The 27,545-nt window shown below is 37.1% G+C and overlaps 4 protein-coding genes and 1 long non-coding RNA gene across 5 annotated transcripts; 4 read left to right on the forward strand and 1 right to left on the reverse strand.

The window, feature by feature from the left end:
* Positions 1–2,619: 2,619 nt before the first annotated feature.
* LOC108198038 (uncharacterized) lies at positions 2,620–3,012 on the forward strand. Its single transcript, XM_017365818.1, has one exon. The coding sequence runs from the start codon at positions 2,620–2,622 to the stop codon at positions 3,010–3,012; it is 393 nt and encodes a 130-aa protein (XP_017221307.1).
* Positions 3,013–4,231: 1,219 nt separating this feature from the next.
* Positions 4,232–6,893, forward strand: LOC135148427 (uncharacterized). The gene is made up of 3 exons (XM_064083643.1): positions 4,232–5,075; positions 5,530–5,912; positions 6,000–6,893. The coding sequence occupies exons 1-3, from the start codon at positions 4,232–4,234 to the stop codon at positions 6,891–6,893; spliced, it is 2,121 nt and encodes a 706-aa protein (XP_063939713.1).
* A 1,969-nt stretch (positions 6,894–8,862) lies between these two features.
* On the forward strand, positions 8,863–12,996 carry LOC108199022 (uncharacterized). The gene is made up of 6 exons (XM_017366787.2): positions 8,863–9,072; positions 9,161–9,288; positions 9,376–9,702; positions 10,943–11,035; positions 11,269–11,766; positions 12,775–12,996. Exons 2-6 carry the CDS (start codon positions 9,217–9,219, stop codon positions 12,868–12,870), a joined length of 1,086 nt encoding a protein of 361 aa, XP_017222276.2. The 5' UTR covers positions 8,863–9,072; positions 9,161–9,216; the 3' UTR covers positions 12,871–12,996.
* On the reverse strand, positions 10,114–11,022 carry LOC135148372 (uncharacterized). Its single transcript, XR_010286510.1, has 3 exons — positions 10,585–11,022; positions 10,325–10,514; positions 10,114–10,223 (listed from the first exon to the last, which is right to left on the reverse strand). It is a non-coding gene; the product is annotated as an uncharacterized LOC135148372 (long non-coding RNA).
* Positions 12,997–14,739: 1,743 nt separating the features above from the next.
* LOC108197509 (wall-associated receptor kinase-like 10) lies at positions 14,740–26,416 on the forward strand. The gene is made up of 7 exons (XM_017365155.2): positions 14,740–14,870; positions 15,132–15,370; positions 15,700–15,897; positions 16,748–17,650; positions 23,155–23,677; positions 23,914–24,116; positions 24,790–26,416. The coding sequence occupies exons 2-7, from the start codon at positions 15,196–15,198 to the stop codon at positions 26,091–26,093; spliced, it is 3,306 nt and encodes a 1,101-aa protein (XP_017220644.2). The 5' UTR covers positions 14,740–14,870; positions 15,132–15,195; the 3' UTR covers positions 26,094–26,416.
* Positions 26,417–27,545: the final 1,129 nt, after the last annotated feature.

The following is a 27,545-nucleotide window of genomic DNA, read 5'->3' on the forward strand; positions in this document are numbered from 1 at the left end:
TTTATATAAATTCTTAAATATGAAAGGAGTTTTTCAAAATTATTTTATAAATTAAATTATTTGTGTTTTAAAAATTAAAACGAATAGTTTGCCCGAGATGTAATATTTTGTTGACAGAATTGTGATTACATTGCAAAATCCTCGCCCATATAAGAGTATTCATAAGTTGTATGATAATTATTATCTAATAAATAAAATTATTATTAATAAAATACTTATATGATAATGATGAAATTTTGATATTTTGATAATTCTGGTGTTTCAGATATATATTCTGCTAATTGGTTTTGATTATTAGTAAAGAGCATGGATTAGGTGAAAGTATCTCTCTTTTCAAAATCATATTTCTATTTTATTTTATTTTTTGCAAGGATTTTCAAAATCATATTAGTTAGATAAAAATATAGATCAATTCAAGCACGCCCCAACATTCAAATAAATTCTTCCTTCACAGAATATCATAAAAATTCTTCCTTCGTAGAATATCATAAAGACGTTATTATGATAATAATTTATTCCCAGATCTTATTAAAATTGAAATAATATTAAATAAAAATAATAACAATTATAGAAAATTATTCAAAACACTATCTTCTTGAAAGTGTTTTAAAAATACTATCATTTTGAACTTATTTTCAAAATTACTACTTCTCAAATTTTATTTTCAAAAATAAGGTTTGCAACTTTCACTTAATTTAAAAAAAAAAATTGATTTATAGGATGAATTTAGTTGATTCGAGTTTATTCAGACAATGATAGACTTCTGTCTACGGTATAATCACAATCCATTGAAAATGAAGAAACAATTAATTGTTGTGTGTTGATGCAATGTAATGTAAGAGAAGCTTGGAAAGTGAAACTCTTGTATTAGTGTTCTTTGTTCTCTATTAATTGCATGCCCAAGAGCTAGATATATAGAGTAAGTAATGTACCAAAAGTCTATGTTACAAAAATAAACTGTCTGCTACTTATGGTATTGCTAAACTGCCAACTATAATTGTCACAAAAGTCTAGTATAGCTGTTAGTATAAAGTAAGAATATGAACATAACAATTGTCACAAAAGTCTAGTATAGCTATTAGTATAAAGTAAGGATATGAACATGACAATTGTCACAAAAGTCTAGTATAGCTGTTAGTACAATTGTCACAAAAGTCTAGTCTAGTATATTTCAACACCCCCTCAAATTGTGCTACCTCCAGATTCCGTTCCGGTGCCTCCTCCGTTGTGTACATGTGTCTTGCGGTGTTGCTGCTGGATGGGAGCCTACAAAACAACACGGAAGGGGGGTTTGAGCCCCGTGATGCCTCCAGCGTTAGAATAATTACGGGCATCGGAGTAATGGACGAAAAATAAGCTATCAGAGAATGTGAGGGTGAGTGTCTATGGTGGCTGCTGTGTATGGCTGCTGTAGTATTTAAGCTTTTTAAGTGAGTGCATGTTTGTAGAAATGAGTGTGTGGAGAGAGTAATCCTTAAACCTCTCTTCCTTGGTCTATTTTTAGGCCAACGATTAGGGTTTAAGATAGTGTACCTTGAATCCTGGTCATACACCTGTAGGGGTTGGACCCCCTACACGTGTCCTGGTGTCAGCGGGAGAATAGTATTTTGGAATGTTCCTGAATTTGTCTCAACCGTCCAATAGTTGACCGTTGGGTGCTATCCCTATCACCTGGGATGTCAGTCTGTTGCTTGTCCAGCAAGTGTCGGTTTGTACTCATATGGTCACCCGGGCGAGGGGGTCAATTGGATGTTTTGTGTCCGGGATTCTACCCAGGTTAGGATCTCTGTCCGAGTTAATATGTACCAGCCCTGGACCACTAGTCTACCCGGGTAGAAGCTGCTAGGGGGTCCGGATTCCTGGAATCCGGATTATATCCTATCATTTTCCCCCCACTCCCTTATACAGGTTTGCTGTGTGAGGGAGTAGAGTTTTTTCGTTTGCCCCTTAACCGGGTAAGTTGAAAAGTTGTGCTTTGCTCCCCTACCCGGGTAGGTTTGGGTGATGGGTGCATTTTTGCTTTTGCTCCCCTGTCCAGGTAGATCTGGACAAGAGGTGAAGCGTTTTTTTCCCCTGTCCGGGTGGATCCGGACAAGGGGTGAAGCTTTTTGCTTTTGCTCCTAGACTCGGGTTCATCCGAGTCGTGACGACCACTCGAGGATCTAGGGACGAACGTGATATGCCCATAACTAATTATGACTCTTCCGACTCGTAGCAAGATCGTGATACCCCTCCCCGGAGGAGAAGAGATACTGATCATAGCCGAGGCGACAGGCGTCGCTCGAGGCAACACAACCGTGAGTCTCATAGACCTACGAACCCAAGTTATGACGAACGGATCCGAACCTTTGACGAGGAAATTGCTTGAATGAAAAGGGAGATGGCAAATCACCAACCTCCTGAACCAAGGGACGAGAATCCCCATCGTTCAAGTATGAATCAAATCCACTTATTACCAGCAGGTGACCCCAACAACCCCGTTCCGCCGTATAATGAAGAAATCATGTGTGCAAGGATCTTCAAAAAGTTCAAGCTTCTAATTATTAAGGCTTATGATGGCACGGTGACCCCGCTAACAACGTTCGAATGTTTATGAACGTTTTGTTGCTCCAACCAGTCATGGAGGCAATCAAATCCCGAGCTTTTCCTCAGACCTTGAGCGGGATGGCACAACACTGGTACAGTCGCTTACCCCCAAATTCTATTCCTTGTTTTGGGGATTTGAGCAAGGCCTTCAAAGGACAGTTTGTTGGAAGGAAGACCCACATGAATCATTTCACCAAAGAGGCCTCGAAGGTCCCGGATCTAGATCAGAAGGTAGTTATGATTGCGCTCCAACAAGGTATTACAGATGACAACTTCCGTCAGTCTTTAGCCAAGAGGGCCCCTGACAATATGAATGATTTACAAGAGAGAGCTGAGAAGTATATTAAGGCGGATGAAAGTTTGAGGAAATCACAGAACAATGAGGGACCGAATACCAATTCCAAGAAACGTGGAAGTGATACGTAGTACAACGCAGATAATAAGTACTCCAAGACAGAAGACGGTGAAAAATCGCCTGCTAAAAAGAAACTAGGACCAAAGTTCGCTGAGTATGCTAGGCTTAATGCCCGAGGAGTCAAATCCTAATGGAGATCGAGAAGGATGAAAGTGTTAGATGGCCGAAGCCTATAAGAACCGACCTAGAGAAACGAAACAAAGATTTGTATTGTCGATTCCATAAAGATACGGGACATAAGACCAATGATTGCCGGCAATTAAAAGATGAAATTGAGTTCTTGTTTCGCAAAGGAAAGTTGTCCAAGTATACCAAGGACGGGGATAAGAATCATCGGGACAATGACAATCGCGAAAGAGACAATGATGACAGGAGAACTCAGCCTCGAGGGCCTGTGATTAATGTGATTTCTGGAGGACCTACAGCTGCCGGTACCTCCAGTAATTCAAGGAAGACATATGCAAGGGAAGTAATACGTATAGTTGGAGAGCCCTCGAAGAGGGAAAAGATTGAGTATGCTTTAGCATTCGAATATTTAGATCTTGAAAAGGTGAAATTCCCCCATGATGATCCTTTATTAATTACCACGGTCATTGGGAACTCATATGTGAAAAGGGTACTCCTCGGTGGACATTTTGTTCCATTATGCCTATGAAAAAATGGGGTATGCTGATCCCCAACTACACACCTTCAGATATGCCTATATACGGTTTTAATAACGCATAAATGAAAATCGAAGGTATGATCCAACTACCGGTGATAATGGGCACCGAGCCTAGACAGGCCACATGCATGTTGAACTTTTTGGTTGTTAAAGCTTTGTCAACCTACAGTGCTATCATTGGGAGGACATGGATACATGCTTTTATAGCAATTCCATCCACTTACCACTTGAAGATCAAGTTCCCGACTAGGAACAGAGTGGGAGAAGAAAAAGGAGACCAGAAAATGGGCAGAAGTTGTTATGTAGAGGCATTGAAATCTGGAGGAGCCGGGGGGCAAGTAGTACCCATAGAGGACCTCGATGTCCGAGGAGAGGAGGAAAGGAGAGGCAAGCCGGCCGAGGATTTAGTTCCTATCACGTTGTATGCCGAGGAGCCTGATAAGGTCACCTATGTTGGGGCATTACTCCAGGAAGACTTGAAACAAGAGCTTGTGAAATAATTAAGGAACAACCGAGATGTGTTTTCTTGGACAGCAGCTGATATGCCAGGGATCCATCCCCTATTCATGACTCATAAATTGAATGTGAACCCTGAGAGGAAACCTATTAAGCAAAAGAAAATAAATTTTGCTCCCGAAAGACAGGAAGCCATAAAAAAAGAAGTCGATAAGTTGTTGGAAGCAGGTTTCATTGAAGAAATTCAATTTCCAGAATGGTTGGCCAAACTGGTCATGGTAAAAAAGGCTAATGGGAGGTGGAGGATGTGTGCAGACTTCACCGACCTAAACGACGCTTGCCCAAAGGATTGCTTCTCACTTCCAAGTATAGACACGCTGATAGATGCTACCGCTAGTCTTGAGATGCTAAGCTCCATGGATGGTTTTAGTGGATACAATCAAATCCGGATGGACATGGACGACGTACCCAAGGTATCATTCATCACTTACTTTTGTGTATTATGTTATTTGGTTATGGCCTTTGGACTTAAGAATGCAGGAGCCACGTACCAATGCCCAACAAAGAAGATGTTTAAACATCTGATAGGTAAGACTATGGAGGTGTATGTAGATGATATGTTAGCGAAAAGCTTGAATAAAGCGGATCACCTTGAACATTTGAAAGAGGCTTTTGAAGTCCTGAGGACACATAAGATGATGCTAAACCCAGCCAAGTGTTCCTTTGGAGTTGGATCTGGGAAGTTTTTAGGTTTAATGGTCTCCAAGCGTGGGATCGAGGCCAACCCCGATAAGATAAAAGCTATCCTGGATATGGAACCACCCAAGAGCATAAGGGACGTACAGAAATTGACGAGAAGGATTGCAGCCTTGGGAAGGTTTGTGTCTAAGTTAGGTGATAAGTGCCTACCTTTCTTCAAAGCATTAAAGAAGGTTAAGGATTTCGAATGGACAGGTGAGAGCTAGGTGGCCTTCGATGAGTTAAAGAAATATATGGCAGAGCCACCTCTTCTATCGAAACCCATAGACGGTGAAGTCTTGTGTGTATACTTGGCCGTTTCTGAACAAGCACTGAGTGCTGTCTTGGTTCGAGACGAGTTAAAAATTCAGAAACCAGTAACGTTAGCAAGGTTCTACACGGAGCAGAGCTCAATTATTTGTTGATCAAAAAGTTTGCTTTAGCCATGATCACAGCCTCGAGGAAGTTAAGGCCTTACTTTTAGTCTCATAAGATAGAAGTTTTGACAGACCAACCGATTCGTAATGTTATACATAGCCCGAGGGCTAGTGGGACATTAATTAATTGGGCGGTTGAGCTTGGGGAGTTTGATAACCGATACAAGCCACGAACATCGATCAAAGTTTAGGCTCTAGCTGATTTCCTCGTTGAATGCACCATTGACAACCAGGAAGTCGGGGGCAGGAGGATAAGGTAGTGGAACCTACTAAGGAAGAGAAACCCAAAGAATATTGGCTACTATTTTTTGGCGGAGCTACAAAAAGAAAAGGTAGTAGTGCAAGACTTGTGCTTCAGAGCCCTGATGGCTTTATTGTGGAATACGCTATTAAGTTGGACTTCCCAACTACTAACAATGAAGCCGAGTATGAAGCATTGATAGTTGGACTTGGTTTGGAAAGAACCCTGAGGGTAAAGAATTTGAAAGTCTGTGGGGACTCAAAACTCGTGGTCTTTCAAGTGAATGGTGAGTTTGAAGCTCGTGAAGAAAGTATGTCAATAATACTTGAGATTTTTGAAGACTCAGATAGCGCAATTCGAAGAGTGTCTGGTAGAGTATATACCAAGGGAAGAAAATACAATGCCTTATCACAATTTGCATCCTCAGGCAATGAGGTTTGCTCATGAAGTGTTTATTATCAGGTTCTAAGAACCCCAAGCATCAATGCAAAGTTAGTTGCTCCGATCGACACAGGAGCCACATGGATGGATGGGATTAAGCTGTATTCTGAGAATGGTCACCTGCCACCAAATATCGATGAAGCACGGAAGTTGCAGGTAAGGGCCCTTAAGTACGTACTTATTGAGGGAATCTTGTATAGAAAGTCGTTTGTAATCCCTTATTTGAGATGTTTGAGGCCGGATGAGGCTCGGGAAGCCCTTAGAGAGGTTCATGAAGGTGTATGTGGTCAACACCTCGGAGGAAGGGCATTGGCTCATAAGGTCACTCGCCTTGGATTTTACTGGTCGGACATGCTAAAGCATGCTCAAGACTATGTGAAGAGGTTCAATCGCTGTCATAGGTTCGCCCCAAGTGTACGACAGCCGCCTGAGATGTTCACATCCATTTATACTCCGATCCCTTTTGCCATGTGGGGGATGGACATTCTTGGACCATTTCCGTTCGCTAGCGCACAAAGAAAGTTCTTGTTAGTAACAATCAACTATTTTACAAAGTGGATTGAGGCCAAGCCGCTGGCCAAGATAACCACCAAGCAAGTTGCACAGTTCGTATGGGAGAACATTATTTGCAGATATGGATTACCTCGAGTCATGATTGTGACGGATAATGGAACTCAATTCAACAATGTTGAGTATAAGAGTTACTGTGAAGATTACTCAATTGAACTTCGTTTTACCTCCGTTGCCCACCCTCAAGCTAATGGACAAGCTGAGGTTGCCAATAGGATAATCCTCAATGGACTAAAGAAAAGAGTTGAGAAAGCCCAGGGGTCATGGGCTGACGAGTTACTCTCTATACTTGGCGTATCGAACAACCTGGTAAGGTTTCGACTGGAGCGACTCCCTTCCAGTTAGCTTACAGAGTTGAGGCAGTGGTGCCACTTGAAATCACACATACTTCCTCCAGGGTCCAGCAATATGAGCCAGAGGCCAATGAAGAAGGTATGAGACTTGCACTCGATATGATTGATAGAATCCGTGACGAAGCTCATGCTAAAATCGTGGAAAATCAGAAGCGAGCTTCCTATTATTACAACCTTCGGGACAAAGAATGATTCTTTCGGGAAGGAGATCTTGTACTTCGAAAGATTGAAGCCTCGGGTGTGGGCCCTAAGTAAAAAATGGCCTCAAATTGGGAAGGCCCATATCAAGTCAAAAGTGTTACAGGCCATGGCTCGCATAAACTTCAGACTTTGGAAGGAGTCGAAGTTCCTCGAAGTTGGCATGCGACCAACTTAAAGATATATTATGTTTAATATCTATTCCAAGTTAGTAGAAGTAGTAGTTACCACAGAATGAAGGTCATGTAGACCACTGTCACTTAGTTGATTTCCGAAGATAGTTTATCCCTTTTACTATAGCAGTAATAAAGTCCCGAGGATTATTTTTCTACAACTTGATTATTCTCAAGTTTCATTTACTTGTGTTTTCTTTGAAGAATAGTCTATGAAATCCTAAGTTATGGACTAACATTTATAAAAAGCTCGAAGCTAATTAGCAAAAAAAAAAAAAAACTCGTAGCTAAGAAAAAAACTAAGTAAAAGCTAAGTTAAAAGCATGATATACGACAGGAATAAAACTTAACCTAAATAGATAAGTTAAAAAGTTAAAAGTTAACCCCGAAGGGCACTAAGTGAGAATTCAAATAAATACAAGCATGAGCCACGCATGGCGGAAAAATATCTAACTATCTAGGCCATCGTCAAAGATGTCCTCATCCACTTGATCCTTGCCCTGGAGTTGGCCCACTCCTTCAGCATCTTGGGCCTCCGCCCCAAGATCTTCCTTGTCTTTCCCGGGATCCTCGATCACGAGGTAAGGTTTTGAATCTCCCCATCTTGGGAGTCATTTGGATGCGAATCTAAAAGATCCTCGACACCCATCGGGGAAGAAACCTCTTTCCCGGGAAGCTGAGGAACTGGGAATCGCTCCAAAGTGACTCCATCGATTTGGGAGCCGAGTTCCTCGATAATATTCTTCCAGCAAGAATTGAAAGTCTCAAGGAAGCTTGCGTCGTACTCGTCAGACAGAAGGTCCTCGAACTCCTGCGAAGCTTTGTAGTTTGTAATTGCCTCTTTCTTGACCCTCTCCAACTCCGCCTCCAAGGTGCGGACCTTCTCCTGCTCGGCCACGAGCTCGGCCTCTACCTTCCTGAACCGCTCGAAGTTGGCGGTTGAAGACTCAAAGTAGCAATCGCGGTCATGCTCCGCGATCTTCTTCTCCGCCCTCACCGATTTCAAGTTTGAACGGCGGCTTGTAGGTAGGTGTTCATCTGCGAGATAAAGCCATAAGTAAAAATTTTAAGTAAAGAAGCTTAAAAACGGGAAAATGCAATATGCGAAAAGGGTTGGGCCTTACCGTAGCCACGGTCTGGGCCCCCAGCAACTCAGTTTAGAGGTAGTCTGAGGACTCCACCACTTGGGCTTTGTCCCTTTGGGTGACCACGTTTCTGTACCACTCCGCAGCGGCCCTAGAATCCCCCACCACTGTGTCCTTACACAAAAGGCCCCATCGGACCACATAGGGACTTGGGTCTTTTTCAACGGTAGTGGGCCGCGGGGTAAGAGGCCAGTGTCACTTATGTTCTGTGTTTGTGTAATTTTTACAATTTGTAGAAGGAGATTTATTAAGAATGTTGACCTGCTTACTTATTAAATATGCAGGTTGGCAGGTCAAGTTTTTTGTTAGTTGTATTCTGGGTTCTTATGGCAATGGGAGCTGGTACCAGCGGTGGTGGAGGGGGCAAGGGCGGGGGGAGTAAAGGGTGCAGGGGATGGGGAACCAGTAGTGGGGGTCGCGGGGCTGGTGGGAGGGGAAATGATAGTGCAGAAGGAAGGGATCATGGGGCTGGTAATGAGGGATCTGATAATGATGAGAAGAATTCGGGGGATAATGGTAGTGAAGGACAGGAGAGTCGTATCGTAGTACGAAATACATATGGGAGAGCCAAGCGTAGCTGCTCTGTTGGTGATTATGGTAAGGTACCAGCCACGGAGGCAGAAAAGCAGACCGTCCATTTCCTGAATGGCGCAAAGTATGTTATATTCCATCTCATTTATATGTAACACGCACACACTATACACTTGTTTAATATATTCTGATTGTAATGTTATATATTACAGTATTAGAGATAAAAGGAAGAAAAATACTTTACGTTATATTATGAAAGTGAAATGGAATGAAGATACACATGAAAAAAAAAGGAAAGGAACGTGAAGCCTTCTTTGACTCATGCCTCAAAAAATTCAAGGTTGTATTTACTCTCTATGTCTCAAACAATTAGAAGTTGTATTTAATTACATGAACTGCATGTGTGATCTTTACTGTTTTTTTCTAGGACTATTATGTCTATCAAAAGGGACTGAAGCCAGGAGAGGGGGATAGAGCTGCTAAAGAGTTCATGAGCAAGAAATTGAAGAGTATCCCTTATGAGGAAAAGAGTCGGGCTGATTTATCAGCTGAAAACGCAAGGAAAAGGGGACTGAAATCAGCTACTCGGCGTGATTTCAAGCCTCATTACTTCAACAAACGCACCTTGGATAAACTGTGTAATTATTGGGAGAGCGAAGAGTTTCAAATTAAGTCAAAAAATGGAAAAGAAGCCCGAAAGAAGATGCAACACATCCATCACAGCGGGGCCAAGTCTTTTGACGAGAGACGTGAGGTATGTTTTGCTTAACTTATCGTAGTTGATATTTATTGATTGCTATCCTGGAAAAATATTATCTTGTTTTTCTCTGTCTTATTTTGAAGATGTTCACTGCTCTGTTGAATCCTGTTTTGCGAATGTATTACAGAGTGTCCGAACTTCCTAGATAAACATTTTGTATGCTAATGAACCGTCTTAATCAGACCACTCTGATATTCTGGAATTCTGATCAAGAGTTGTTCAGTAGTCAAGCTTTATGTAATTGCTTATGTCTTGGAGCCTGTGTTCATCATCACTTATTTATTGTTCTATTTCTAGTTTTATCTTCTTCTCTGTGTACATTTTAATCATGTTGCTCTATGTCACTCTTTTTATTTCTCGTCCTACAGTATTCAATGCTGTGAACTGAAAACATTTTATTTCATCCGGTATCAATTTTGAACATAAATCACTCAATTCATTGAAGAGAAGCAATTCCCAGCTTCTGCAGTTTCTCTATCGTGGGCTTGAAATCGACTCCATTTCCAGCAGTAAAACTGTATAGATGATTGATAGAATTGAGGAAGTAGACTAAGAAAGAATTTTCTGTCATGCAAGTCCGTTGTGCATAATACTTATCAGAAAAATAGAGATTCACCTCTTTGGATAATTGTAGTTCGGATAAAGTTTCTTCACGAACTCCCCTAAATCCTGTTTATAGAATGAGTGAGCTGAGCATATGTATCTTCCTTCGGCTTCAGGCTTTTCATATGCCAATAATAATGCATCGGCAACATCACGCACATCTACATGCCACCCCATATTGTTTGCCATTTCGTTTGTCCCTTCTGTGATATCAAAAGGAGTCACGGTCAGCATTCTCATTATTAATAAATTTCATGTCTATGTATCTGTTACCTTTCATAAGACGAATGAGGCTTAAGCTACCGGCATTCGTTGTGCTCTGAAATAAATTTTATTTGTTAAACAGTTTTCTTTCTTCCCTGATTCAGAAACTTCTTTTATTTAACTGATTTATACTTTATCAGCTATAAATCTGTCAACTAACCGAACAAACAGAATCGGTCTTAGGTGGTAAGAAATTTGACGTTCTCAATTTACGCAAGGGATTGTTATTGAATGGAATTGTCTTGCTCAATATTGTGGATTTCAATGTTTAGTACCCCCTCTGTTATTGAATGGAATTTTCTTGCTCAATATTGAATGCAATTCACATGTTCATGGATATTAAAATATATTCTACTTTGGCATACAGGAGCTCGAAGAAAAAAACAATAGGAAAATTTCTGAGTTGGAGTTCATATCCCATGTGTACTGCCTTGACGATCCGAAAACTCAGAAATTGAAGGTATATTAATACTATGCTTATTAAATTGATATAGCTTGAGTTGCTTTTTCGCTGCATAAATTATGTTATAAGTAAATGCACTTTTAATTATAAAAGAAAATCTACATTTAAATAGATGTCCAAGTTATTGGATTTGATCTTAAATATGTAGATTAATTTGTCTATCACAAATGCAGCTCTTTTAGTTATTTAATGGATTAATTTTTATTTTTTCAAATATTACATATTTTTAGGAAGATATTGAAAAGGCATTGGCTTCACTACCCACAGAACCAGAGGATGAGGAGATGGCAGATCCTCCACCATCACCGAATACACTCAAAATGAATCAGCGAAGGAAGGCATTGAGCTTAATAATACAAGTGAGGCCTCCGAAAAAGGTAAAAGCTATCCTTTTCCCTCGACATTCAGTGACAGAGGTTCTCGGAGCCTATGAGGCAGCCAAGTTTGCAAGCACCCAGCCCAAACAGAATTCTACTCCATCACAGCTGTCTAATGATTCAGTGGATCTTGTCGTGGGGGTTTCAGCAGAGGTGCATCGAATGGTTCGTTCTTTAGAGATGAGTGAGGTCCCACGTAGCTTTTTAAATGAGCAGATGCATCGCCTAGCTGATGAGGCCTTTCCAGATCATGATGATCCGATGCAGCAAGAATTGTGGAGTCAGTATATGCGCTTGGCAACGGATTTTGTTGTGGATGCCCTCAAAATGAACGATAAGGTCATTTTAGAGGTAATGTTGTACATCATACTTTCTTTTTCTATACCTGCTTCATACTTTCTTTTGATTAAACGTGCTTCGTTGCTTTTCGTTGTACTTTTTGGGGAAATCTTGGCAAAAATAAGTGTTAGTGATCCGATTTAAAAGTCATAGCTGGTGCAACAGATGTGATATATTGATAGATATAGGTGATGGGTCAAGTGTGACTATGTTTGACTTTGTTTTAGTTTAGTATCCAAGGATTATAGGCTGGACCAATTCTTTGCATGCTGATTGATTTGTAGGGTTGGAATTTGATCTTGATTAGGCCATACTTGCACAGTAGACAGTAGTCCTTAAGGTCTGCTTATACTGAATATGTTTGATTTTGTTTTGACACTTGGTTTGGTTAAGTAATGCACAGTGATCAAAATCAGCAACATAGTCCCTCCGGTTAAGTCACATTCATGGATTTTGCTCAAATTACAATAGGAGCTCTTAAAAATTTCCTGCATTTATATACTAGTTTCATTGGGGGAAATACAGTTGGTCCATATTTCTACTTAATTTTCTGCATTTCTTGCCTTTTGTCGTCGTTCATAGTTTTCTACTTAGTTTTCTTGTATTTAAGTTGCTAATTTTGATATCACTGTTTTCAGTGTTTTCTACTTAGTTTTCTTGTATTTAAGTTGCTATTTTTGATATCATTCTCTGTTGTACTGTTGTAACCACCACCAAGCAGTTATGCGCTGTACAAATATAAGCTGAAAGTTCTGATCGAGCTAATTAACTAGGCAGTTGTCTTTAACTAAAAAGACTGCAGTTTTCCATGATAGAATTGGTAACACTGAGTACAAACAACCATATAATTTGCGAAATTAAGTCTGCACTCCACCTGTGCTATAATTTTCACTAGCCTTAATAAAACAAACTTTAAAATAGTCCTTATACTGGAAATTAGTTTAAATAATAGTTTTCTCAGGCTTCAAACAAGAATATTAAAGTGATGCATAATTAATCTTCAATAATAATTGCGTGCAGGGTACTAGTATTGAAAAAGCTCCAATGGATCGCGACATCTCAGGAAACCATGATGATGAAGACATAGACGAAGATGCAGATCAATTTCCCTTGTAACTGATGCAAGGTTTATGAGTGACTAACTCATCTTTTGAGGCTAACTTTTTGAAACTCACTTAGACTTTTAAGACTCAAATGCTCATGTGGATGTATGCATATAATGTTGTAAGTTGTTAGCCTAACCTTGGTGATACAATTTCTAACTGCTGTAGTAATTAATTTTGCAGCGTAGAACTTATTCTATCAGTTATGAATGATATCAGTAGTTATGAATGGTGCACAATCAAGTTTGTTTACAATGTTTATCTATAGCAAGGTCATGGCGTTTTTTTTGGTAATTTTAATGATAAATTTGGCTGTTTTCGGTCGAATTAAACTTATTATATTTGAACGAATACCGTCAAAATTATAAATTTGACCACCCCAACAGCAGTCAAAATTATAAATTTGAGCACCCAACAACAGTCAAAATTATAAATTTGACCACCCAACAGTAGTCAAAATTATAAATTTGACCACCCCTAACATCAGTCAAATTTATAAATTTGACTGCAACATTCTAGTCAAAAATATAAAATTGACCAACTGAAATAAGTGGTCAAATTTATAAATATGACTGGATATAAGTGGTCAAAAAAATAAATTTGACTGAGTTGGTCAAAATAATTGAAAAATAGGCGGGAAATTTGAATTTTCGTGAAAATTTGAAGTTCGAAAACAATAGTCAAAATTGGCCGCAAACGGTCAGAATTGGCGGTCAATTTTAAACGGTCAAAATTAACCGGTCATTTTTATCTGGTCAAAATTAACTACTTTTGACCGAAAATGACTAAAATCCACCACGCTAAGACTGGCCGCTGACCCGGTCAATTTTAACTAAAACCCGTGTTTCTAGTAGGATCAAAGGGTTTCGGTTTCCCTTCTATAAAAATCTTTTTTTGTTAAGATCTAAAATATTATATTTGTTTCATTTTTCTAATTTTTTACATCGAAGATGAAGGAGTTTGGCGAGATTTACTTCTTTTATAGATATAATCTGATTAATTATTAAATATATTTCTTCTGATGAATAAAAGAATAATATTTAAATTTTTATTGAAAAAGAAATTTTTTAAAATAAAATATGAAATTATATTCTTTATATCTCTTGGAATAAATTTTCCATGATTTGGGAATCCTTTTTAGGTGGAGTTAAGACTCAAAGTGAAGTCATTGACTTGAGGATTTCTGAGTCTTCTTGTACTGAACACTATCCGGTCATGATATGAGCAGAAATACAGGGTGACCACACAACCAAAATAGAAATATCAACTTTTCGAGCAGAGTAAAACAATAACAGAGATGGGTGGAAAGCTGTTGCTCCAGATGATAGTGCTACTCATGTTATTGTTGATACAAGCAGCATTTGCACAAAATTGGCCGGTAGCAAAGCCTGGATGTGAAGATACATGTGGCAGCCTTAAAGTTGTGTACCCATTCGGAATTGGAAAAAGCTGTGCATTCGACGAAAATTTTGTAATATTTTGTGACAAGTCTTTTAAAACACCTAAACCTTTCCTCAGGGACGAGGGTTACGGTGCATATATTAATATGGAGGTGCTAAATATATCATTGCCAGAGGCTGGTAGGGTACGCCTCAGCTATCCAATAACCACGGAGTGTACAAATAGAAGCGATTACTTCAACCGTGAAATTACTTTACCACAGCGATTAAGATTCTCAAATACTGAAAATCTCTTCATCGGCATGGGCTGCAACAATGTTGCTTTATTAAGATTCGGATACGGTGACGATGAATCCACTGCTGCAGGGTGCGTTTCATTCTGCAGCAGTGATTCTTCACTTGAAAAAGACAATAGTTGTTTTGGGATAAATTGCTGCCAAACAAGTGTTCCGAATTTAGGTCCTAATATCTGGCCATCATTTGCGCTGATGGGTCCTGCAGAGATATGCAGCATTCCACCAATATGCTCAAACTTCTCCTACCAATAATTCTAGTATTGTTATTCGGAAATATATCTCAATTACTCGCCTGGGATTGGATCCCAAATTGACCGGTTAGTGTGAGCTTATCTATGCGGTTATGTTTTAGCAATTCGTTTTCAATATTGTTTTACTGAAATTTATATATATATATATATTATAATTAGAAAAAGTAAAACAATTATATCCTTTAAATATATATATAGTCTATTTTAAAATGAAATTTTCTCTTTTACAAAATAATAAATAAATCTTTCTTAATGTTTAGTCAAAGATTGGTCAGGGACAGAAGGATTAATGATTAATAGCCATAAATTAATCGTCTCTTGATGCAGGTATGCTTTCCTTGTTGATAAGGAATGGTTCACACAACTGAAAGATATCTACAGTGTGCAAACTATGGAAAGTGTTCCGGTTGTGCTAGATATAATTGAAGAGCTCGCGCTCTGTTTGAATGATACGTTTGGGGTCGAAGATAAGTATAAATGTGGAGTGAATGCTTCATGTAACAAAGGCTTGTGTTCTTGTACAATAGGATTCGAAGGAAATCCTTATTTGCCGCAAGGATGTCAAGGTGAAATTTTGCAACAAATTTGATTACTTGAGGTCATACATAGGTGACCTGTAATTTAATGCTAATCATACTGCTGATCTCTGCAGTCAATCATGAATAGAAATACACATTTAGTTACTATTACTAAATCTGTTTGTCTAGTGGTTCATTTTGATTTATATGGTTGTTATATATGCAGGTGTTCACCATTATTAAAAAGTAGGATCCGATCAAAAAGAGTTTAATACATAGAATTTAGTGCTTAATACTTAATTGATTCTACTTCGGCTAGGATGTAGTTCACTCTTGTAACTAGCAAATTTACATCTGATAATATTTTTTGATGTCAGATATCGATGAATGTACAAGAACACCAAATAGAACCATCAATGGTCATATATGCCATCATATTTGTACCAATACACCAGGAAGCTACATTTGTTCATGCAGAGATGGGTGGGCTTTTAACACTAATCCAGGTTCGGAAGAATTTTGCGTGAAGATAAGTGGTTTTCAGAAGGTCAAGAAACCTGTAATCATAGTAATAGGTACTTGCGCTCTTCTACTGGACATAATTACAGACTACGTAACTTTAGTGTGCAAATTTATATTTTCTAAATTTGACATATTATGAGTAAAAGCAAGATTATTTCCTTGTCTACAAGATGGTAGATCTTAATTAGTACTATTTCGAATGACATTGGTCATAAAGGTGTTGGCTAAACTGGATATATAAGACGTTATAATATGAAATTTGCTAAATCGGTAAGAATAAGCTTTGATGATGTTGGATATATTGGTTGGCTATAATTTAAAAATAGGAGATTATTAATATTTTATATTATTATAAATAGAATAGATAATTTCAATATAATAATAAATGATGTGTGATCTTTTCTACAGATTTCGAGGTTCGATAAATATAATCATCGAGAGCTTGACTAAAATTATAGACAAGGAGAGAGTATGGCTGTAGTGTAATATTTTCAAAATATTATCTATTTTTTTATTTTTGATCTATCAATTCAATTTTTAGCTATAGGTTTTTGATGGTTAAATTGCTCTAACAGGTAGTCTACAAGAATAGGAGGATAAATCTAATTAAGCATAAGAATAAACTTTTGGTGCTTAAAAGTTTTAATGTTTCAGCCTGCATTTACGCAAATTTTTATATATATGTAGGAGGCAAGGTGGAAATTCAATTTCTCATATAAATTTCATGTATATTTGGATGATTAAGGGGTTTAGTCGAACTGGTTATCTACTTTCGGTTGTTGATCACCTTCATTTTTAAGCATGTTCCCTCGGTTTTCTTTGCTAAGCTTTTGACTGTATTCAATATATCTCTGTTTTCTTCGGGATATAATCTGACCTCTTTCATTATTATCGGTGGTGTAGTCACTTGTGCATGTCTAGGGACGTTGTTGGCTACTGCATGGTGGTTGTACAAAGTCTTGAGACGCAGAAAAATACGTAAACTCCAGCAGAAGTTCTTTAAAAGAAATGGAGGTCTGCTATTAGATCAACAGGTATCTTCTAGCGAAGGCAACATGGAGACAACCAAATTGTTTACTTCAAAGGAGTTGGAGAAGGCAACTGACCAATATAATGTAGACCGAATTGTTGGACAAGGAGGACTGGGTACTGTCTATAAAGGAATGTTGACAGATGGCAGAATAGTGGCAGTGAAAAAATCCAAGATCGAAGATGAAAGCAAGCTCGAACATTTTATTAATGAGGTTGTTATTTTATCACAAATAAACCACAGAAATATTGTAAAGCTACATGGATGTTGCTTGGAGACAGAGGTCCCTTTACTCGTTTATGAGTTCATCCCAAACGGAACACTGATGCAGTATATTCATGAGCAGAATGAATACTTTCCTCTAACATGGGATGTCCGTATACGTTTGGCCACAGAAATTGCAGGAGCTCTCTATTATTTACACTCTGCTGCGTCAATGCCAATATATCATCGAGATATTAAGTCATCAAATATACTTCTGGATGACAAGTACAAAGCAAAAGTGGCAGACTTTGGAACATCAAGATCAATTTCAAATGACCAAACTCACCTGACTACAAGAGTACAAGGTACATTCGGTTACTTGGATCTTGAATATTTCGGATCAGGTCAATTCACAGATAAAAGTGATGTTTATAGCATTGGGGTAGTTCTTCTTGAGCTTTTGACAGGACAGAAACCAATCTTGCCAGCTAGACTTGACGATGAAGCACGAACCTTAGCAACACTTTTTTCATTGGGAATGGAAGAAATGTTAAAAATCAAACCCGTTTTAAGTTAATATAATATGTAATAGTACAAAGGTCACAAGCTGGTGATAAGGTCGTGATGCAGCAGCTTGGTGAATTGTGGTGTTGTCAACATGCTAGTCAGATATGTATTAATGAAACCATGTAGATCAAATGAAGAAGCGTTGCTGTCCAAGTTTGAAGTCGAGGAAAAAGGGTGGGATGCATGCATGGGGAAAAGAAATAGACAGTATGACGCAAAGAAAGAAGGCATCTACAGCTATAAAATGCATGGAGTCATTGAAAGTCAAAGACGGTGGCTAAGGCTCACCAGAAGACCAGGAAGTTGTTTGGTGATCCAAGGCATGAGCTATATAGTAAACATGTAGCCTATAAATAGAGTTTGTTTGTTTCATTTGAATTACACCGAGAAAACAAAATAGAGAGAAGGAAAATAGAGCTGAAGCTCTCTGTGAGAAAAAGAAAGGTGTAGCCTGTTAGAAAGAAAAAGTTGTAGTATTGTGTTTCTATTACAAAAACAAAACCCGGCTGCTATTATATATATACTATTGTGTGTTTAAACTATAGCAAGTTTTAAGTTATATTTTGGTGTTAAGCCCATTCACGTTTCCAACAAGAAAACCGTATATTAGATATTCTTGATTCACAGATTAAGAATGAGGGCGGGATGGAAGAGATGATAGCGTTTGATAACATTGCTTGCAGATGCTTGAACCCTAATGGGTGGAAAGGGCCAACGATGAAACAAGTAGGTATATGTATATTGTAGATCAGGATTTGTGGCTTGGTCGATTGGTTTATGGCGTTTTGAAGGGAGTTAAGGTGGAAGGAGACACACACACACTATGGCAGATTTTTGCACTATAGAAGACTAAGGAATTGGATGTGTCATGCTTAGGCCCTCATAGGCCTGAGTCTCCTGGAGTTGGGACTTGGTATATATAAGTCTCCAATAGCCTTAGAAATCATAAAAACATTGATTTAGATAGATGCACACACACATTTCAGGGTACACCCCAGAACAGGGCACTTTGTGGTCATGTGCACTTTTGAGTGATCAAAACCTTGTCATTGGTGAGGCCTTCATGGGGCCTTGCTTTAGATGAGTTTAATGAAGTCTTAGGAATCTTAACAAGTCATTATAATGGTTAATTGAGTTAGTTAAGTGAGTTGCAAGTTAGTAAAATCAGGGCAGTGTGCACAACAGACTAGGATGCTCTGTGCCAACTTGGCATGGAGGCCTAGGGAGGCCTGAGCAAGGCCTTGATGTCAAACCAATTGCACAACTTAGATTTAGGTCTTAGGTATACAGAGGAGTCAAAATTTCACCAAGGCACAAGGTGAAAGCAATTGTTTTTGCCAAGGCCCTCCAAGAGGTGCCAAACTGCCTAAGCAGAATAACCACTAGAATGCATTAGTTTTTAAAGGTTATTACAAGTAAGGCCTTTGCGTCACACCACTTCACAAAGTTAGTTTAGGATCATATCAACCTGTAGAATTAATTTGGAGTGAATACCTTAAGTTGAGATGCCTCATTTCCACTAAAATACACAAGTGTTACACATAGAGTCACACTTTAGAACTAAGTTAGAATGCATTGCATATGAGTATGTCATCAGTGAGGCTTTGACCTCATATTGAGTCCATGAGTTAGTTTTAAGTCATATTAGGTAATGCAAGTCAGTTTAGGTCAATGCACTTAGTATAGATGCATCATTTTTGCCAAGGCACACAAGTGTGGCCAAGGTGAGCATACTAGTAAGCCAATTAGGATGCACTTCATTTGTGAGACTTGTAAGGAGGGGCACAAGTGTGACTTACTCTTATTTAGTTAAGTTGAGGTCAGTAGAGTGTAATTAGGAAGTGTTGGTCTTAGATCTTATGTGTTATTTGACTAATTGCTTAAGTGACTTAGGTATAATTAGAGATTATTAAGTGATAATAGCTAAGTAATAAAATGCCATGCTTTACTTGTTATGTGCATTACTTGACAAATATGTGACTTGTTATTTAAGCCTAAGTGTATATTTATATATGTATATATATATATATATATATATATATATATATATATATATATATTTATACACGAAAGGGTAGTTAGCATTATGGTGACGAGGATACTATTAATTATAGGTGCAAGTACGAGGTCAGGCAAGGAACCCCTAGAAGCATCCATACAAGAGTTCAGTAAGCTTAGTCCAGGCAAGTGAAACTCTCCTTTATACTTGCTTGATAATTGTATACCCTGAGAATGCATTGTTACTGTTTATTTAGAACTGAATCACCTTATCATTACCTTATGATCAAACTTCAGAGTTCAATAATACCCTTAATACATGAATTGACCTTTTCATATAATATCACCCTAAACCCACATGAATATCTTCTAACAGTCCCTAGATGCATAATGAGAACTTGATTACCTACATTAAACTGAATTATCTCTTTTAGAACCCTGATCTTAATAACATTCCCTATTTTAGAAAGATCACTTATATTTTGAAAACACCCTTGCTTAATGACTTTTCTTTGATCAAGACCCTTTTTATTGAAATTGAATTGATTTGAAATGACCTTAAAAATAATTGGATAATATTTTTTATTTAGGACTGAGGCGCCAGTCTATTATTTTATTACAGCATCAGTACCAGGGAGCCTGATGTTTGTATTTGGCCAATGTGTGCCGAGGATCCTCCCTGGTTGAATCACTTTATGTGGTTCGGAGCTTGGTGTGGGCTGATCACCCCTCAATGCTCGTAGCACCGTGTGTTTCCAATTCCAATAAAATTGATATCTCACTTTGCACCTTTACTTGTGATTATACCATGTGATATCCATTGTTTCTTTTGCACTTGTTTATACTACAAATTGTGAACTGTTATATACTGCTTTCACTTGCTGAGCTTATTGCTCATATATTTGTTGTTTATTATAACCCTTCAGTGAAACCCGAGAATGGCACGATTCAAGCAGACCGCCCGTAAGTCCACCTCAGGATCGGGGATTGCGTACCGACGTATGATGGAGCAAGTTGGGAACTCGTAGTTCCCTAATTTCATCTTTTGAGACTTTTGGGATTTTAAAACTTGTAGTAATGACTAGACTTAATTTGGGTTGTAATATTTAGATGTTGTTCATACTCATTCCTTGTGATTCCGGGATTGTGGATTTTAGATTTGTAGCTTTAATATTTTATAATTCTGTAGTTTATTTAATTATCGTATTATGCATGCTTTAGTCGGTTATTATGGTGGGTCCGTCACAACAAAACACGATATTCTGCTGCTGTACATGTAATATTACAAAAAACGAGATTATGTTGCAGTACATATCTAGCTAAAATAATATTACAAAACACGAGATTCTGCTGCAGTACAAATCTAGCTCATATAATATCACACAACACGAGATTCTGCTGCAGTACATATCTAACTCATATAATATCACACAACATGAGATTCTGATGCAGTACATATCTAGCTCATATAATATCACACAACACGAGATTCTGATGCATTACATATCTGGCTCATATAATATTACAAAGCACGAAATTCTGTTGCAGTACATATAAACAATAATAAAATATCAAAACATGCACACTCCAGCTCTTCGTATTTTGGAGTTATGTTGCATCACACTACCGAGATATATGAATTAAATATTGAATGTATTTTTATTATTAAAATGATCAAATATAAATTAAGAATGTGCATTAATTCAGGACATGTATATTAAAATATGTACTATATTTAAAAACATTCATATATTTAATTTCACACATTCAAATTACTTTCATTTAATGACTATTAATATGGTTCTATGATTTTAAGTTTAAGCGTACTATCTAGAACCTGATATATATATATATATATATATATATATATATATATATATATATATATATATATATATATATATATTAAATTATATTATATATTATAATACTATATCCAATGTTACAAGTCTTAGATGATTATGTCATATTATGTTCAATCTATTTATTTTTTAAACCTTTTTCTGTTTATTAAAGTACTTAATGTATAATTTAAGTTGGCCTGAGATTGTATCGAGTTTTATTCGAGCGAGGCTGAAAATCGAGTTATCATCCAAACAATATAAAATTAGCTAGAAAAAGAGTTCGAGTTTAGGTACTCAACCTAAGTCCAAATCAAATTGATCAAGTTTTAAGCCTATTAAATAAATAGTCACATATAATCTTTTAAAGAATAAATTGTTAAATATTGATAAACTTCCATCATAACATAGTCATAGGGTATCAAATGATTGATCGAGCGACTGATGATCATAGTATCATTCAATGGATAATTGATAGATTGTTACAACACATATATGTGTAGACCGGTTATAAGAAGATTAAGAGGGAGGGGGAGAGAGAAAGAGAAATAAATGGAGATAACAACTATTAACTAATATGTGTATTTGAACTTTGATTGACTCGTATAGTTAAATTTTTATATGTGCATGTTGTTGAATTCGATCATATCATTATGGATGATCGTAGCTTGTGAACATATTAAATCAATTTCTAACTGTTCACCCATTTCATAGATTGAAATATATAATTCGCGTCTAAAAATTTTACCTTTTATAAACAGGTTCTAAAATATATTTACTATCTTCAATTAGATATTATTAATTGTATTATTATTTGGTTTCAAATGAAAATTATACTTAAAAATTTAATAAAAACATAATTATATAATAAACAAATAAAACTATTAAGCGGAATAGATAATAATTTATATTTTATAAATGATGGCCCGTGTCTCGAACGGGCTTCTCCGCTAGTTAAAATTTTAAACTCCTTCAAACCCCGCTCCACGACCACCTTTTGAACATTAAGTACAACTAAGATGATCAGATTTTAGACATTTTGTAGCTCCCGTTGATATAAATGTACCTATAATCAATATCTAAATAACGCACATAATACCTATAGTTGAATTTGCAATAAGCTCCAAGATATATATGCATAAAGTGCTTAGACATCTTTTTCATTTTCATACTTCGCATGGACTATTGTTGTGTTTTCTTGTTTGGAAGTTTCGTCAACCTTTCCACAAGGAATTCAAGAGACGTATATATGGCATATCTCGTAAATATTTCTAAATTCATCTGGTTTTTTCTAAAATGTTTGTTTATGAATTTGCATGCCATTTTCGTCCATTGACAATGTCGTTTTATTATTTGAACATTGTGGTATGATATAAGTGACACGTAAGTACATCAATTAACGTGTTTATGTAAGTTATTGCAAGGGAAATCTGTGATGATTGAGGTCAGCCTCTGGATTTTGCCACGTTGCCCCTAATTCTTGTTTGTGTTCTTCTTTTGAACGAGCAAACTAGTTTTCCTTTGAATTCCAAAACACGCCAATCAAATAAAGAAAACGAGGAACGAGTATAAAAGTAGTTTCACTCGTAGAATGCAGAACGCGTCAATTAAAGTTGATCCACTGAGGTTGTCTTATAAAGTTAAGCTGATAATCATAAAACAACTGTAAGAGAGACCAAATATCATTATATCTTCAAAACTGTGGAACACGGTAGAGCTGGAGATGGGTGTAAAACTGTGGCTACTGGCAACGCTAGTTTTATTCTTCATAAAGGATGCATTTGCACAAAATTGGTCTGTAGCACTTCCTGGATGTCAAGAAAGTTGTGGCAGCCTCGTAGTTCCTTACCCATTCGGAATCGGATCAAACTGTTCAGCTTCCAAGGTGTTCGAGATACATTGCAACAACTCTTTTAATCCTCCAAAACCTTTCCTCAGGATGAGCACTTTGGATGCATACACTTATCTGGAGGTGATGGATATATCAGTACTAGATCCAGATAAGGGAGCCACGGCTCGCGTCAAATATCCAATAACTAGAGATTGTATAGACAAGAGTGATGAGGATCCGGTAATTGATTTACCATCCGGCTTTACATTCTCAGACACTGAAAATCGATTTATTGCCATGGGCTGTGACAATCTTGCTTTACTAACATCCGGATTATACCCTGAGGAGTTTACAACGGCTGGGTGCGTATCAATGTGTAATACTTCTTCACCAAAATATGACAACAGTTGTTTTGGGATAAATTGCTGCCAATCAAAATTTCAGTACCCTTTATTAAACATCCGGACATCTCTAAATCCTAGCCGTTCTGGCCAAGCATCAGCAAGATGCAACGAGGGGCCGAGGTATGTACTTCCATGACTATTCTCAAACTTTTGTTTCAGGCATAAACCATTCCTCTCTCTGCCACTTGATGCAGGTATGGATTCATTGTTGATCAGAACTGGTTTGAAGGGTTGGAAGATATCTACAGTGTACGAAAAATGAAAACAGTTCCTGTTGTGCTAAACATAGATTCTTTAACATCTGAATGTGGAAAAAATGCTGGATGGGCAACACAAAGCTTGTGTTCTTGTCAAGAAGGATACGAAGGTCATCCTTATTTGCCTCGAGGTTGTCAAGGTGAGTTTCTGAAATAAATTTATCACTTCAAGTCATATATAGGAAATCCAACACAGATAAGATTTTTCAACTTCGAATATGCATCTGATAAGATTTTTTTAATGTAGATATCGATGAGTGTTCAAGAACACCATGGGGTATAATGACCAACGGCCCCAATCAAAGTACTTGTCATCAAACTTGTACCAATACACCAGGAAGCTACAATTGCTCATGCAGAGATGGGTGGGTCTTTAATACAAACCACATATTATGCTATAAGATAAATGATGATCACAAGGTCAACATCAAGGAACCTGTCATAATACTAGGTACTTGCACTCTAATAGTTTTACCGAATTTTTCATGACTACCGCGTGTCGTTGAAATTTGAAAGGCCTGGTATAATTACACATTAATAAACTTTGCTGGAATTCAGCTGTCACATGAATTCTGATGCTGGCTCAGCCGAGTCTTATTTGTGTATAACTGTAGGATAGTCTAATTAAGCATATATGTCGAGCTGATCATGATGCTTTATAAAAAACAATAATGAGTATCTACATTTACACAATTTCTAACTTCTGCATGCGACAATATTCTGGTGGTCTAATTAAAATTCAGTTTCATATTTGAATTGCAAGTATGGATGATTACGGGGAATATATTGGTTATCTACCTTTCTGTTGGTGATCATCATCATTATTTAGCATGTTTCCTTTATCTTCTTCCTCAAATTATTGTCTATATTCCACATCTCTGTACTCTTTTGAATATAATCGGACCTCTTGCATCATTATCGGTACTGCAGTCACTTGTTATGGTCTATGCGTGCTATTGGCTAATACACGGTGGTTGTGCGAAGTAATAAGACGAAGGAAAATACATAGGCTCAAGGAGAAGTTCTTTAAGAGAAATGGTGGTCTGCTATTGAAACAACAAATATCTTCTACCAAAGGCAACGTGGAGACAACCAAATTGTTTACTTCAACAGAGTTGGAGAAGGCAACTGACGAGTATAATGTTGACCGAATTATTGGACAAGGAGGACTAGGTACTGTCTATAAAGGCATGTTGACAGATGGCAGAATAGTAGCCGTGAAGAAATCCAAGATAGAAGATGAAAGCAAGCTCGAACATTTTATTAATGAGGTTGTTATTTTATCACAAATAAACCACAGAAATATTGTAAAGCTACATGGATGTTGCTTGGAAACAGAGGTCCCTTTACTCGTTTATGAGTTCATCCCCAACGGAACACTGATGCAGTATATTCATGAGCAGAATGAATACTTTCCTCTAACATGGGATGTTCGTATACGTGTGGCCACAGAAATTGCAGGAGCTCTCTATTATTTACACTCTGCTGCGTCAGTGCCAATATATCATCGAGATATTAAGTCATCAAATATACTTCTGGACGAAAAGTACACGGCAAAAGTAGCAGACTTCGGAACATCAAGATCAATTTCAAATGACCAAACTCACCTGACTACAAGAGTACAAGGTACATTCGGTTACTTGGATCCTGAATATTTCCGATCAAGTCAATTCACAGATAAAAGCGATGTTTATAGCTTTGGGGTAGTTCTTGTTGAGCTTTTGACTGGACAGAAACCAATCTTGCCCGCTAGACTTGACGATGAAGCACGAAGCTTAGCAACACTTTTTTCATTGGCAATGGAAGAAAATCGTATATTAGATATTCTTGATTCACAGATTAAGAATGAGGGCGGGATGGAAGAGATGATAGCGTTTGCTAACATTGCTTATAGATGCTTGAACCCTAATGGGAGGAAAAGGCCAATGATGAAACAAGTAGTTGCTGAGCTAGAGAGTATTAGAAACACAAATGAATCACCTTCAGCACAACAACACTATGAAGAGGACGGATATGAAATAAATGAGCCCTGGGATTCAGATGTTACTTCAACTACAATGAGTTCCACTGTATATCACAGCCTTACTGTTGATATAGAGCCTCTTATGACAAACTAGTGAAAGTGAAGGGCAAGTGCTTATAACGACATCAGATGCTGTTGATCTCCAAATACTATCCAAGAGCCGCTTCCTCTTACGGTGCACAACTTTAAAAGTTTATACGCAAGGACAACTAATTCACATAGAAATGCAAATTAAGGGCCAACAATATAGAATTTTTAAGGAGAGTGTGTTTTATATTGTCAAATTCTATTCAAGTTAGTAATATTGTAATACTGAAATTAAGACGATGTCAACTTGTTCTAAATTTCTTTACTTTGTTCAGATATTCATCTCTTTCTGTATCTCAGGGTCTCAAATATTACATGAATGAGTAGTATATTGTAAACAATGCAAAATAACTCATAATCACAGTTTATCTTGGTAAAGTAAGATATTATTTTAGCAGCACTCAATTGTGGGTACTATACTAGAGACTACATGATTTGGGGTTTGGTATTTTTGGGAGTAGCAGGAGATATTGAACAGAGCTTCTTGCTGGACAGACCGGTTCTAAAGCTGTCATTCTCTCTCAATCTTCTTCCCAAAAACTGGAACTAAGCCTTCTGTAGGCTGGATTCGTTGAGAGAAACACAAAAAATAAGTCACTTCTTGTTTACAAATATAACTTTTGGACGTATAAGTTCTACTCATATTTATAACTTATTAAGTATAAAATCGCCTTTTGTCAAGTTCTTACTTATTTTTGAAACTCTCCTGCTGAGCTAGATATAATAGAGCCTCTCACGAAAAACCAATGATGGCCAAGACCTTCTAATTTAAAATATCCGAAAGTGTACATATAGATTATTAATTATTAATTATATAAGTAACTACTAATAATATATATATATAGGGTAACACTCCATAGCATACCCTCTTATATGGAGTTACGTAGCACACCATTATAAACATATACATAATATATATTCTATTATATTTTTTTATGAAATATAATTGCAAATTTTGATTATTAAACCGAAAACGAAGTTATATAATTTTTTTTATTCCAAAGATCATCTAAAATTATGCAATATCTCAACATGATTCTATAACAGAATAATAATTATCCAGAATTATTCTGTTGTAGAATCAGTTTCGAAAATATACTTTTTTTCATCAAATTTTAAGTGTTAAATTAATTAAAATAGATATATTTTATAGTATTCTATATTAGAATCACGTTTTATATGTATTTTATAACAGAATTTATAATAAAATTGATAATTTATAGTGGCGCACTATGTAACTCCATATAAGGAGTCCCTCTCTGGAATGTTAGCCTATATATATATAGTATGACATATATTTATTTGTTTGTGTATTATTCAAATATGCCTTGGTAAAATGCTGCTTATTACCTAGTTTAATATATTCTTTATTCTAGTTATAACATAAAAAGCTGTATTGAATCGACTCGGTGTGCCTGAGTCTCTACCAAGTTAATAATTTGTTCAACTTCAAAACAAC

This window comes from Daucus carota, chromosome 8, assembly GCF_001625215.2.
Source record: "Daucus carota subsp. sativus chromosome 8, DH1 v3.0, whole genome shotgun sequence".
In the NCBI taxonomy this organism is placed as follows: Eukaryota; Viridiplantae; Streptophyta; class Magnoliopsida; order Apiales; family Apiaceae; genus Daucus; species Daucus carota.

What these genes read in the sequence shown, in the direction of transcription:
- LOC108198038 (XM_017365818.1), top strand. Translation starts at nt 2,620, where the DNA reads ATGGAGGCAATCAAATCCCGAGCTTTTCCTCAGACCTTGAGCGGGATG.
- LOC135148427 (XM_064083643.1), top strand. Translation starts at nt 4,232, where the DNA reads ATGACTCATAAATTGAATGTGAACCCTGAGAGGAAACCTATTAAGCAA. An exon ending in TAAGGATTTCGAATGGACAG is followed by an intron (nt 5,076 to 5,529) that starts GTGAGAGCTAGG and finishes ATTGACAACCAG; the next exon opens with GAAGTCGGGGGCAGGAGGAT. An exon ending in TTCGAAGAGTGTCTGGTAGA is followed by an intron (nt 5,913 to 5,999) that starts GTATATACCAAG and finishes GTTTATTATCAG; the next exon opens with GTTCTAAGAACCCCAAGCAT.
- LOC108199022 (XM_017366787.2), top strand. Translation starts at nt 9,217, where the DNA reads ATGAAGATACACATGAAAAAAAAAGGAAAGGAACGTGAAGCCTTCTTT. An exon ending in CTTTTGACGAGAGACGTGAG is followed by an intron (nt 9,703 to 10,942) that starts GTATGTTTTGCT and finishes TTTGGCATACAG; the next exon opens with GAGCTCGAAGAAAAAAACAA. An exon ending in ACGATAAGGTCATTTTAGAG is followed by an intron (nt 11,767 to 12,774) that starts GTAATGTTGTAC and finishes AATTGCGTGCAG; the next exon opens with GGTACTAGTATTGAAAAAGC.
- LOC108197509 (XM_017365155.2), top strand. Translation starts at nt 15,196, where the DNA reads ATGGAAAGTGTTCCGGTTGTGCTAGATATAATTGAAGAGCTCGCGCTC. An exon ending in TTTGCCGCAAGGATGTCAAG is followed by an intron (nt 15,371 to 15,699) that starts GTGAAATTTTGC and finishes TTTTGATGTCAG; the next exon opens with ATATCGATGAATGTACAAGA. An exon ending in TTTGCCTCGAGGTTGTCAAG is followed by an intron (nt 24,117 to 24,789) that starts GTGAGTTTCTGA and finishes TCTGTTGGTGAT; the next exon opens with CATCATCATTATTTAGCATG.